Below are 13,064 nucleotides of genomic sequence, written 5' to 3' on the forward strand. Positions count from 1 at the left end.
GATTTCTAGAAGGCATTTGACCAAGCACCAAATCGAAGCTTACTACTCAAAATAAGACCTCATGGCATTGGGAATAACATATTAGCATGGAAAGAGAGTTGGTTAGCTAACATAAAATAGAGCAGGCACTAACAGATCATTTTTGGGTTAGGCAAGATGTGATAAGTGGAGTGCCAGGAATCAAAACTTAGACCTCAACTATTTACAATTATTATCAACGAATGGATGAACAAGCTGGGAGTGTATGGCTGCTAAATTTCCTGATGACACAAAGACAGGTAGGAAAGTATGTTATGAGGAGGGCGTAAGGACTTTACAAAGGAATATAGATTGGTTTCAAGTGGGTAAAAATCTGCTAAATGGAGTAAAATATAGGAAAATGCAAACTCCTCCACTTTGGGAGGAAGAATAGCACAGCATGTTAGTTAAATAGAAATTACAGAGCTCTGAGGTACAGAAGAATCTGGATGTCCTGTACATGAATCAGATAAGTTTAGTGTGCAAGTACAGTAAGTGACTAGAAAGGCAAATAGTATTGTCATTAATTGCAATGGTAATGAAATATCAAAATAGTGATGTTTTGCTGCATTTGTATGGAGAATTGGGGAGGCCACGTTTGGGTACTGTGTACAGTTTTAGTCTCCATATTTTTAAAAAAAGGGTGTAACTGCATTGGAAGCATTTCAGAGAAGTTTCATTCAAGTGATACCTGGAGTTGGGACAGGTTGCAGCTTATTTTATGAGGAAAGGTTGGACAGGCTGGCCTTGTATCCTTTCAAAATTTAGAAGAATAAGAGGTGATCTTATTGAAAAATCCTGAAGGTACTTGACAGTGTGGATGCTGGGAGGATGTTTCCCCCCGTGGAGAGACAAGAACTAGGGGACACAGGTTATAAATAACCCCCATTTAAGGTGAAGATGAGGAGAATATATCTACGAAGATCATGAATCTTTGGACCTCTCTTCCCTAGTGAGTGGTGCAGGCAGGATTGTTGAATGTTCTCAAGGCAGAACTCTAAACTAATAAATGAATCAAGCGGTATTGGGAGTATATGGGGAAAGTAGAATTGAAGCTGTAATCAAATCAGCCATGATCTTATTAAATGATGGAAAAATCTCAAACAGGTTGAATGGCTCATTCCTTCTCCTAATTTGTATGTTTGCTGTAGAGCAGTATGCAGTGCTGGTGGGTGTAGGAAATTATAAAGGGACACGGTAGATATGCAAAAATATGTTAGTTAAAGTTCAGTGTGAATAAATATTGGTCATTCACTCTGAGTCTGAGAAGATAAATCGGCACATTTTCTGAATGGTGCAGCGTTAGGAGTTTAAAATGTTAAGGGTATTTGCTAGGAAAAACCTAGAGAAACTATTCCTTCTTGAGCAGAATCCAGAACAAGGGAATAAGCCCAAACCAGAACAGTTACCCATTGAGGCAAATCGCCGGCCTCACCTGGAAATGTAGTTACTCCGGAACTGTTGTCCTGAAATGACTGGGTTCTGATATCAAATAGGTTTAGTTGAAAATGGTGATTGAATGAATGAATGGTTTTTTCCAATGGGAAACTATATTATCTGGCATTTTTTGAGCCATTGTAAATTTGTTTGTCACTGAAGTAAAAGGATTACTGTCCTTATTTTTCTCCGACTTATGGCTTTTAGTTTGAGGAGTAATGAAGATGCGAAACAGGTTTGGCTACCTGAAGTGGACGTGTGGTAGGAGTTTGGAGGAGAGAAACAGGATGGTGTAATAAGATGTTTTAAATGGACCATTAAATGCCAACAGAATAGAGCCTCCTTAACACGGATGAGTCACTCAGTTCTATTAAACCCGAGTGCTGTGTGAGCTGTGACATTTTATGATCTGTTAAGGTTTTGATGCACTGGTTTAGATATTCTGGCACTGCACAGACCAGTCAGTAATTGGACATCTTTCTATTTGAAAGCCCTGTTTCCTGTTTATAAACTCTTGGGATATGGGTGTTACTGGCATGCATTACCCATTCTCCAGTTGCCCTGAAATGATGGTAGTGGTGGCAGGTCTTTTTTTCCGTGAAGGCTTGATGTAGCCAGGAGTCATTGGGTGTTGGATTTGAGTCATAATAGGCTTAGATAAGGGAGGGAGCTTATCTTCACTAAATGATGTTAATTAGGTTTTTAGTGACAAATTGTTTACTTCTAGTGCGTTTTATTAACCAGTTTTTTAAAAAGTGTTTTTTTTTTTAAAAGTTGAGTTCAAGTTCTGAAACTGTTACTGTGGAACTTTGGATAGTTGTTGACTCCATAAAATAGAATCACAAATTTCATATGTACTGTGGAGACCTTAACAAGTCATAGTTTACAAAGTCATCCGTTACATTGTGCAAACTGTGAATCTTCTCGATACTTAAATACAACATGCTGCAGAGTGCCTCCCAAGACATCAATGTCTCAAAGTGCTTTACAGCCAATGTAGTATACTTGAAGGGTTATCACTTCTGTAATGCAGGAGAATGTATTAAGAGGTTATTCAAGTGCGGATGTGGGGTGTGGGATTTTGACGTTTCAATTTAAGTATTGTGTCCATAGTCGACGCCAACTTTACAGTGTGGTGTTTTCATTAAATGCGATATTGTAACAAACTGTTTTTGTTTGTAGAACAAGGAGACACAGCTGACTCAAACCATCTTGTCGTTTTGTTATGCCTTTATGATCCAAGTCTGTTATTTGGCCTCAACATGGAACATACAGCTCTTGCCTGCTCGTGTTTGCTCATGGATTTGTTCTCCCTAGCTTGTGTGCTCTCTTGCTCTGCACCCTGCCCCATCTTCTCATCCTATCCTTCATTTACCCATTCGTTCCTACCCTAAGTTTGATCCGTGACCCTCCCTCCCTCATTCACCTCCTCATTTGTTGGCTTCCCCTTTTGGCATCTCGCCCATTGGCTCCCCCTTTCGGCTGCCCACTCTTACCTGGATTCTTTGCTTGTTCTCTTGCAATATTTGCCTTGATCTTTTTTCTTCTGCTCCTGCCCTTTTATTCCATCTCCCATATCTCCCTCTATCTCTCCTTTTTGTAAGTATGCAAGAGCCCTTCTGCTTCAGGTGGTTCTATTTGCTGAAAAATTCAATGAGTCGTGTTGGAACAAGAAATGGTAGCTGCAGGCTTGGACAAATGAATAATTCTGTAGCTGTTTGCATTCTGAAACAGAGGAAAGCCTTCCAAAGATGATTTGTTTGTGTTGCTTTTAGAGACGGGATGGACACTGACAAAGAGGATCAACACAGCAGGTATAATCCAATGTCAATTTTTTTTATTTGAGACTTCGCACTTCAGAACAACTTATTTTGTTTCTGGTCAACCTTAAAGATACCTCCTATTAAAAATGGCATAAATTTGAAAAGAAGTAATGAGTCAGATGTATTTGGTTGATTTCTTTATTGATGCAATGCATTTTTTACACCCTGATTTTTGCACCAACAATTAGCAGATCTCCATTGTCCTCTGAGGGAGAGGATGCTTTGTTTAATAACATGGGGATATATCAAGTAATTGTGTCGGGTAAAAGTTAAAATAGCAACTTGCATTTATATTGCACACTTTAACATATGGTAAAATGTCCCAGAGCAATCAAGAAGCATACATCAGACAAATGGTACCTCCTGTTATTCTTCCTTGTTCTGGAACAATGCTATAATTTTCCTCTGTTATGACATTGAGCAGAAATTGCTAGGTTTACTTTCGCTTGCGTTGCCCAGGATGCAACATCGTAAAATAGGTCGATCATCCTTCCATTTATAGAACCTGTCTGATTCTGATTCCACTGGCGCCCATCCCACTATCTTCTTCCAACAAATTGTCAGCAAAACTAAATGGAAAATATCTCTAGTTGTATTCATAAAGCTTTGTGAATGTCAAACAATCCCTGGAAATGGCATCATGTTTTTGTTACCTCCGCACTTGACTATTTCACAGCTCTCCTGGCTGGTGCCTCCGCTTAAACACTCTCTCAACTGGAATTCATCCAAAACACATGTAGTTTATTACCCATCCTCTTGCCTGCTCATCATTCAGTCCAGAATTTCTTCAAATTTAATAGACTGGGTTTTCTGAGGCAGTCTTTCACAGATTGCCACTCCACCCCATTGTCCTCTTTATGAAGGAAGGGAGCTCCCCATTTCTGAGAGGAGTTTCTGCTCAGGATAACTCTGACAAAGAATTGGCACAGATATGATAGGCTAAATGACCACTTTATGTGGAAGGCATGATGTTGTGGTAATGCCTCAGGACTAGTAATCCAGAACCCAGACTAATGCTGTAGGGACATGGGTTTGAATTCCACCATGGCAGGTGGTGAAATTTGAATCCGACAAAAAAAACGAGTTTAATGGTGACCATGTAACCGCTGTTGATTGTCATTAGTGAACTTGATGTTTTTGTTTTAAATGACCTTTAGGGGAGCAAATCGGTCATCCTTACCTGGTCTGGCTTACATGTGACTCCAGACCTGTACTAATGTGGTTTACTCTTAACTAACCTCCTGAGATAGCTAAGCGAACCTTTCAGTTAAAGGGTATTTAAGTGGGGCAATAAATGCTAGTCTAGATATGGGCATCTGCATCATATGGACAAATTTTTAAAAAAAAAAAAAAAAAGGTTATGCAAGATTCTATAATGTGTCTCATGTGGAAGTAGGAACTGGTGCGCTGTTCAGATTAATCTACCTTCTGTATTTGAGAAGTAGGACAGGTAACTCTCATGTCCTCTGTGTTCCTTGGTATCCAACAAGCCAGCCAAATGTATAACCAGAGATATACAGCACACATTCAGCACTGCCATCTTTCAGTACAGAATTCAAGATCCTCCATAACCTCACTATTAACCCGCCCAGAAACAGCAGCTCCTGCTTCTTGACCTTTGGTTGAATATTCTTTTTTTTTAAGTGCAGCCTTGGTTTAGAGGAGAATGCTTAATTTAGATCAGGGAACTCGATCATTCGAATGGTGTAAATTATTAGTACCATTTGCAATTCTAAATTTTAAATATTTTTCACAACTCAAGCCTCTGAGCCCATTGAAATATTCTTTGAATGTGATGGATTTTATCATAACTTTACATGTCTCTTTCTTCTAGGATGGAATGTACAGATCAACATGGCAGAGTGAAAAATGCCAGGTAATCCTTTAGTTCTTTGTACTGTATTCTTAAAGCTCAGGATCAGAGCTAAAGAAGCTGTGATTGTTCTCCTGAGAGATGAAAAGAATAACAGGAAATTGCAATAGAGATTTCCAAAAATCAGCAAGCAAATGGATTAAACTGGCAAGGTAGCTAATAATTAGAGGACTCAGAGGCAGTTTCTGTGTGTATCAGCACGCACATTGCAGGGTGAGGAAAGTCATCCACATTTTCTTGGAGCCGTAAATGGACAGTGAATGTTGAAACAAAAACAGGAATGCTGGATAAATGCAGCAGGTCTGGCAGCATTTGTGGAGAGAAAGCCGAGTTAATGTTTTGGGTCCAGTGACCCTTTCTTCAGAACATGTGAATGTTGGTCAATGCCAGTGATGCACAGATATTGACAAAGCATTTTAAAAAGGATTAAATCCTGTCATTTTGTAAAATATCAATTAAAGTACAGCCAACTAACGTCATCTTACGATACAGCTGTCTATTGAGCTGAATCCAGAGAGTTATCTCATTCTATTGTTCAAATTTCAGAGAGGCTCATAGCCAGATTGAAAAGCGGCGTCGGGATAAGATGAACAGTTTTATTGATGAGTTGGCATCAATGGTGCCAACATGCAATGCCATGTCTCGGAAGCTGGACAAGCTCACTGTGCTTAGGATGGCCGTACAACACATGAAGACCCTAAGAGGTGAGGAACTAGGAAGTGAAAGGCTATCCGTAATTACGGTCAATATCTCCAACAAACCTACATGGGGTTTATTTGATGTTGCATAAATAACTGTTCCCATGTTCAGTTTGCATTGTTGCCACCACACAACTGAAATTGGAAGACTGTTTTTAAAAAAAAAAAACAAGGTCCACCTGGATTCACCTACAAGCCTGGTAGTCACATGATGCAATGATAATGCAGTTTTAGCTAGTTATAGCAGTTGGATATGGTGGCTTTGTGGTTATGTTGCTTATCTGGTAATCCAGATGCCTGGACTGCAGCTCCTAAATATATGTTCAAAAGCTTCAATGGCAGCTGGGATTCATGAATTAAATCAATCTTGAACTGAAAAGCTAGTTTCCATACTAGTGACCATCAACCAAACAGATTGTGAAAATGTACTTTAGAGAAGGAAATCTCTTCTTATCCAACCTGAATTTTCTTGTGATTCCATATCCACAGTACATTTTTTTTCAACTCAATTACCCCTTAAAGGGTTGAGTAAGCCACTCGGTTATACTCTCCACAGCCTTGTCAAGAGGAATTAGCAGATGGGGTATCAAGGCTGGGCTTGCCAGGAGTGCCCAGATCCTGTGAATGAATAAAGAAAATATATTCAATCTAGAAATGAGGAAAACCTGCAGTGCTGGAGAGCTTTAGAAAGCTATGGGTCCAAAACCATCTATCTCTGTTCTTTCCAAGTATATCAGTTTCCCCTTCTGAGGTTATGATAAGGCAACTCTAAATTCCAGTTTGGAAATTTGTAGAGTAGAATGTAATAAATCTGTAGCAAATTGTGCAATCAAACCGGGATAGTGTGCTGTAAATCAAGCCCCACTATTCCTGAAGTCATACAATATTTTAAAGATTTCAATTGAAGGTATGTACAATACCCCAATTTACTTGACTGTTAGACCAAGGTTGATAGAAAGCACAGACCAGGTTTGTGTACTAAACAAGAGTTATAATCTATTATAACTAATTAATTAATTAAACTATTGCTACAGTTAAACAGATATAAGAAATTATATATGACACTGTACTAACACACTAATCCTCTCAATCCCTCTCTGTTACACTCAGGCGTGTGTGCACGCTAACACACACACACGCATACATTTGTCGGAGTTAGGAAAAATTCGGAAGTAAGTTTTATTGATCCCAGTTTCTCAATTCCAAGATTGAGATGATCTGTCTTTGGCCAGCCAGACCCTTGGTATTTAGTTGTCTTTCTCTGGAGACATCCACTGGTTTGTAAGATGTACAGAGTGACTGGTTCACTTGGAAATGTCTCTGATTTATCAAAAGTCACAACTCTCAGCAATTGCTGCAGGAAAGGTCTTCATCAAGTTTAAAGTGAGATTTTTACTGCAGAGAACAGCAGCTGCTGCTTGGGAATAACAGTTTGAAGTTGAATTAAATTTTCAATCTAATCTGATTTTTAAAATCAATCCTTTATATCTGTTTTTATGATTTGTGATTTCAGGAGCCACCAATCCTTACTCGGAGGCTAACTACAAACCTGCCTTCCTATCAGATGATGAGCTAAAACATCTTATCCTCAGGGTATGTTTTTATTTTCAGGAGTTCCTTTTTAATAAAATTGTCATTTGGAAGTGGGTAGCTGTTTACAGTCTATATAGGCCTTTGTTCTGTTTATTAACCCTGTCTATTTGTATAATACTCTGATTACGTTCAACAGATCCCTAATACATTGTGCTTTGTGTAACACACCAGACTTATGAAAAGAACGAACCAGTTACTAGCTTCTTTCTTGACCTTAAGGTCTGATCTCGCCCAGGGACAGAGCAATAAACTGCCAGAGTCATACAGCATGGAAACAGAGCCTTCGGTCTAACCCATCTATGCTGAATAAGTTTCCCTAGAAAAATATTAAATAAGGATTAGTTCCTAGTTGACCTCTGAATCTTGGGTGTTAGGTCACTCCCTTGCACATGACATATAAAAGCAACAAATTGGGCTCAGTGGTTAGCACTGCTGCCTCACCGCACCAGGGACCCAGGTTCAATTCCAGCCTTTGGTGACTCTGTGTGGAGTTTGCACTTTCTCCCCGTGTCTGCGTGGGTTTCCTCCGGGTGCTGTGGTTTCTTCCCACAGTCCAAAGATGTGCAGGTTAGGTGGATTGGCCATGCTAAATTGTCCCATAGTGTCCAGTGTTGTGCAAGTTAGATAAGCTAGCTATGGTAAAAGTGGGGTTATAGGATAGGGGTCTGGGTGGGTTGCTCTTGAGAGGGTTCGATGATCTCTTTCAGCACTGCAGGGATTCTATAATTCGAAGTTATTTAGCAGTTCACCACCAGGGTAGTGCTTTATTGCTGAGCAATGCCACAGGTGCTCTACTATACAGCCTGCTCCACTTATCCCAGAGAGAAATTGGAAGTCTCTACGATCAAAAAATGGTTGATGTGAATAGCTTAGTTATATTTAAGGGATTACTGGATAAATACATGAGGGAGGTGTAAAACGATCTGTCGATTTGTGAGGTGATGATGAGATGACGATCATGTATTGGCATAGACTAGTTAGGCTGAATAACCTATTTTATGCTGTATGTTCAATATAAATACAGTGATATATGTTGTGGTTGGTTGGCTTGCCAAGCTGGTTTGCTGTTCTGCAGATGTTTCATTACCTTGCTGGGTAACATCATCAGTGCAGCCTCTGATGAAGCGCTGTTGTGTTTTCCCGCCTGGTTTTTAAACTCTGGGGTCCATTGAGCTGGATTGCCTCACTTCCGGTTTTCCTTCATAGTGGAGTGCATATGGGGTCGAGTTCTATGTTTGTTAACTGCTTTCTTCATGGAGTACCAGGCTTCTAGGAATTCCCGTGCCTGTCTCTGCTTTGCTTGTCCCAGGATCTTGGTGTTGTCCCAGTCGAATTGGTGGTTGTCCTTATCCATGTGGATAGAGATGAGTGAGTACTGGTCGTGTCTTTTTGTAGCCAGTTGATGTTCGTGTACCCTTGTTGTTAATTTCCTTCCTGTTTGTCCGATTGTCGTGTTTGTCACAGTCTCTGCATGGAATCTTATAGATGACATTGATCCTGTCCATGGCGGGGAGTGGGTCTCACATGGATACGGAGAACCACCAATTTGACTGCAACAACACCAAGATCCTGGGACAAGCAAAGCAGAGACAGGCACGGGAATTCCTAGAAGCCTGGTACTCCACGAAGAAAGCCATTAACAAACACATAGAACTTGACCCCATATACACTCCGCTACGAAGGAAAACTGGAAGTGAGGCAATCCAGCTCAACGGACACGAGTTTAAAAACCAGGTGGGAAAACACACCGGCGCTTCATCGGAGGCTGCACTGATGATGTTACCCAGCAGGGTAGTGAAACATCTGCAGTACAGCGAGCCAAGCAGCCACAACACTCACAACCCGAGCTACAAATCTACTCCAAAACCTTAGAGACAGTGATATATGACTGAGATTGGCCTGCTGTGTGATGGCTGATATAAAGCAGCATGTGTTTTTTTTTTATTTGCAACTATCTTTCTTTGAAGTACAGTCAGTGTTTGGTCTAAGTATGTGCAAGTGCAGTGACATACTTACAGGGGATGTGAAGAGTTTAAGTAAATAGAAGATATTAAATATTAACCCAATATTATTTACCTACATTAGTTCTTGCATTCGGCGCACATTAACAAGGTGTAAACCTGTGAGTAAACATGGGCATTTCTGAATTAATGAGCAGATGCTAAAATGCCAGCAACTTTGAAATTGATATTAATGCAAATGGATAATGGTCATCAGTTTATGTCTGAAATAACTACCCATCTATTTTAAAAACAAAATTCTTGTTGTTAATGACAGAAAGCAAAATCTAAAAAAGCCTTCAGGTTCTTAAATAGTCAGCAAGGATTAACTTCAGGCTGCAATGTGAAGGCTGTGAGTCTCTCAAAAATCTGACTGTCATGTTGGAGCTGAAACAATGTCATCAGTGCCAAGCTGTGCATGCTGAATTCAGCTTGACTGTGATTAGATAGAACTTTTTTGGGCCCATAAGTTGCGAAAGTGACATTGCCATGTCCAAATGTTTTTTATGTTTCTAGAAAATTGGTAAAAGGGAATCACCATTCCCTCTGTGACAGAGAAGCAAAACAGATTTGCAATAAATGGATACAATCTATGGTTGTCTTGCTGCATTTCAGGGACACATGTCCAGGAAAGGCCATTTGTTCCTCAGGTCTTTTCCAACATTCAGCATATCTCAACTTTATCCACCTGCCTTGATTGCATATTTATTTACACCCTTGTCATACAATGATCCATTGATCTCAGATTCAGACAATGCTTAACTGAACCAACATCTACTGCTTTATGTGGCAGAAAGTTACACAACTTGACCATTCTTTACATAATGAAGTGTTTCCTAACTATTATTCTAAATGGCCTGGCCCTGTTTAGAGTCATGTCCTGCTGCCTTAGACACTCCATCAGCAAAGAGAAGTTTCTACCTCCTCCATGAGTTCTTTACAAAATTCTAAGTATCTCAAAACTAAAAATTACTCCTTAGCCCGCTATGTTGCAGAAAATGCAAGATTAATCTCTCTTCATAATCTAACTCTTGGAGACTTTCTGTTTAACTTAATTGAAGTTGAATATAGTTCATGTTTTGCAGCCAAAGCTGATTCAGTTGTAGCATTCTCTTGAAATTTCGAGACGGAATTTGATAGATTGAGTACAGATATCAAGGGGACAGAATAATAGAATTAAGATAGTTCTGTAATTCAAAGGTCCAGAATCATGGACTGCCAGTTTGACTGCTGCCATCCAATGGTAACGATATAAAATAAGTGTGAAGTTAGGTGCATGGAGCACAGTGTGCACCACAGCAAAGGGGGCCAGGTAAGTCATAGTGTTTAACAGTAGTTAGGAATATGTGGAGGAAATAGGGTCTTGAGTAGGGCAAGGAAGGGTAGAAGTCAGGTCTGGAAGTGGAGAAGGGGAGGGTGGTGATTGAGGGGGATAGGGAGGGGAGAGACTGAGTGGAGGCAAGTTGTGTTGGGAGCGAGGGAAGGAAGCCCACTCATCTACAGAGTTGGCTAAAGGGTTGGAAATGGGGAGGACGGAACCTGGAGCAGCAAGGGAAACGGGCCGAAAGAGGAAAGAGGGGAACTAGTCCTGAGTAGGATGGGAGTTTTGAGTCCAGAGTGGGTGAAGTTGGGAGCTGCAGTGATGGGTTGTTGGCTCCCTGGGACTGAAGTGTGTTTGGCGGTGTCTGAAGCTGCTGAAAGAAATGGTCTTCTACAGAGTGGGGGAAGGAGAGAGCCTGGAGTAATGTAGGGGGTCACCTATATCAGATTAGTGATTTGAAGGGTCTGGCTCCTGGGGGTGAGGGAAAGGGTGTTTAATCCTGGAGGGGGAGGCAGGAAGGGGGATGTCAGGTCATGGACTGGAAAGTGTAAATGGTCAGGGGGAGTTGAAGCTGGGTTTGTGAGTTAAGTGTGCGGTTGGTTGAATAGTTATTCAGGGTTAGATTACGTATTTAAAAATCTAACTTCTAACTTCTGAGTAACTATTTACTTAATTTCACCTGAATCCTTTGAATTCTTCGATTTAAGTGGATGCTTTCAGAGCATTCCAGATGCAGAGGAATTGCCTACTGGAATCTTCAGTTTCCTGAGCAATTTCTTTGGAGGCTGCTACAGTGGGGATCCCGCAGGATCTTGTGTGCAGCTCCGAACTACCCTGGAATAACGACTGGCTGGTGAAAACCTCCTCTGTATCTCGTGAATCAAAATCCTTCATAATTTTTAAGGCAACTTATTAGACGAGAGAAACTTAGTCATTCAGTTTTTTTTCCCCTAATACAGTTGCATGTGCATTTCTGATATCATCCTTGTAAAGATTCCCAACATCCTATCCATCCTCTCTATCCCCTTTTCATGATGGGGTGAAGAGAATCTCACACAGTTCTGTGGTCTAACCAAGATTCAAAACGTGCATAATGTGACTTCCCTACTTTTCAATTTATGCCTCAAGAAATAAAACCGAGTAATTGATTTACTTTTCTTTATGATCCAGCTAACTTGGCACAACTTTGTGACTGGTACATTTGTACTTCAAGATCCCCTTCTTCCGTCCCAGCTAGATGTGCACATTCCAAGGAATGTTAGTTCCCACCAAAATCTCTCATTTATGTGTTGAATTTCATTTGGTAATTATTTCTTCCTATTAATGTCCTCCTGTAATTTGTTGCATTCCTCCTTCGTATCAACTATCCACAATCCTCTATCCTGCAACGTGAAAAATTAAAAATTGCTTTACAATTTGGATGTGGGAATTGAAAAGGCAAAATGTTATCAATAGTAATCCCAACACTATTTGCCACCTTGTGCCACTCTGAAAAACCTGCACTATTCCTGCTCTTTCCTTTGAGTTGAAGCCACATTCTCTTACGTTATTAAAAGGTGCTCCACATTTGACAAATGAATAAAGACCTGTTCAAAATCTAGTTGAGTTACATCTACTGTATTACCATTGTTACCTCCTCAAATCATTCAATATGTTTGGTCAAGTCCTGTTATGAATCTCCTCCTATAACTTCTTCATTTTCCTATCACGTGCATTCTAAACCTGTTCCTAAAGGACTCCACTTCATTCTCATTGCCCAACTGTGATAAATGTTTGACCACTGTTGCTGATCTGTTTATATGTTGGAGTGGGTGTTCACTTATTGTGATGGAGAGGTGGGGTGCAGGTATTGTCTTTTATTTGAAAGATGTTTACTCATCAAATATTTGCTGATCCTCTAGGCGGCTGATGGATTTCTTTTTGTTGTGGGCTGCGACAGAGGGAAGATACTCTTTGTGTCTGAATCAGTTTTCAAAATCCTCAACTACAGCCAGGTAAGGTTGCACAGCCACAGCGTGATATAATGGACCTGAAAGTCTCCAGAGTTGTAGCTGTTTTGACATGGTCTTCAGTATTCTGAAATGTTTTCAGCTTGAAGTTTAACTTCAGTTTTATGATCACTGAAGAAAAAATGTTGCAGGATGTAAGGGTGGAGCTGGGAAACTGGATTGTATCAGCTCATTTGAAGAATTAGTTCCACCATAGGCACGATGGCCTTATTCTGCTCTGTGATTCTATTGATTCAATATTCATAGCAATTAAATGTGTACTCTATATTTGATGCAATAAAAACCCCTTTGT

General features: G+C 40.2%; 1 protein-coding gene across 2 annotated transcripts in view; it reads left to right on the top strand.

Annotated features, from left to right (window-relative positions):
• Positions 1 to 13,064, top strand: part of LOC109914240 (aryl hydrocarbon receptor nuclear translocator-like protein 1) — a 46,665-nt gene that overhangs the window by 13,092 nt on the left and 20,509 nt on the right. For both annotated transcript variants that reach the window (XM_048606840.1, XM_048606842.1), the window contains exons 3-7: positions 3,231 to 3,269; positions 5,113 to 5,154; positions 5,698 to 5,855; positions 7,363 to 7,442; positions 12,665 to 12,757. In XM_048606840.1, coding sequence (XP_048462797.1) covers positions 3,231 to 3,269; positions 5,113 to 5,154; positions 5,698 to 5,855; positions 7,363 to 7,442; positions 12,665 to 12,757 — 412 coding nt within the window. The remainder of the gene's footprint in view (positions 1 to 3,230; positions 3,270 to 5,112; positions 5,155 to 5,697; positions 5,856 to 7,362; positions 7,443 to 12,664; positions 12,758 to 13,064) is intronic.

The sequence above is a fragment of the Rhincodon typus genome, chromosome 17, assembly GCF_021869965.1.
Source record: "Rhincodon typus isolate 14 chromosome 17, sRhiTyp1.1, whole genome shotgun sequence".
NCBI lineage: Eukaryota > Metazoa > Chordata > Chondrichthyes > Orectolobiformes > Rhincodontidae > Rhincodon > Rhincodon typus.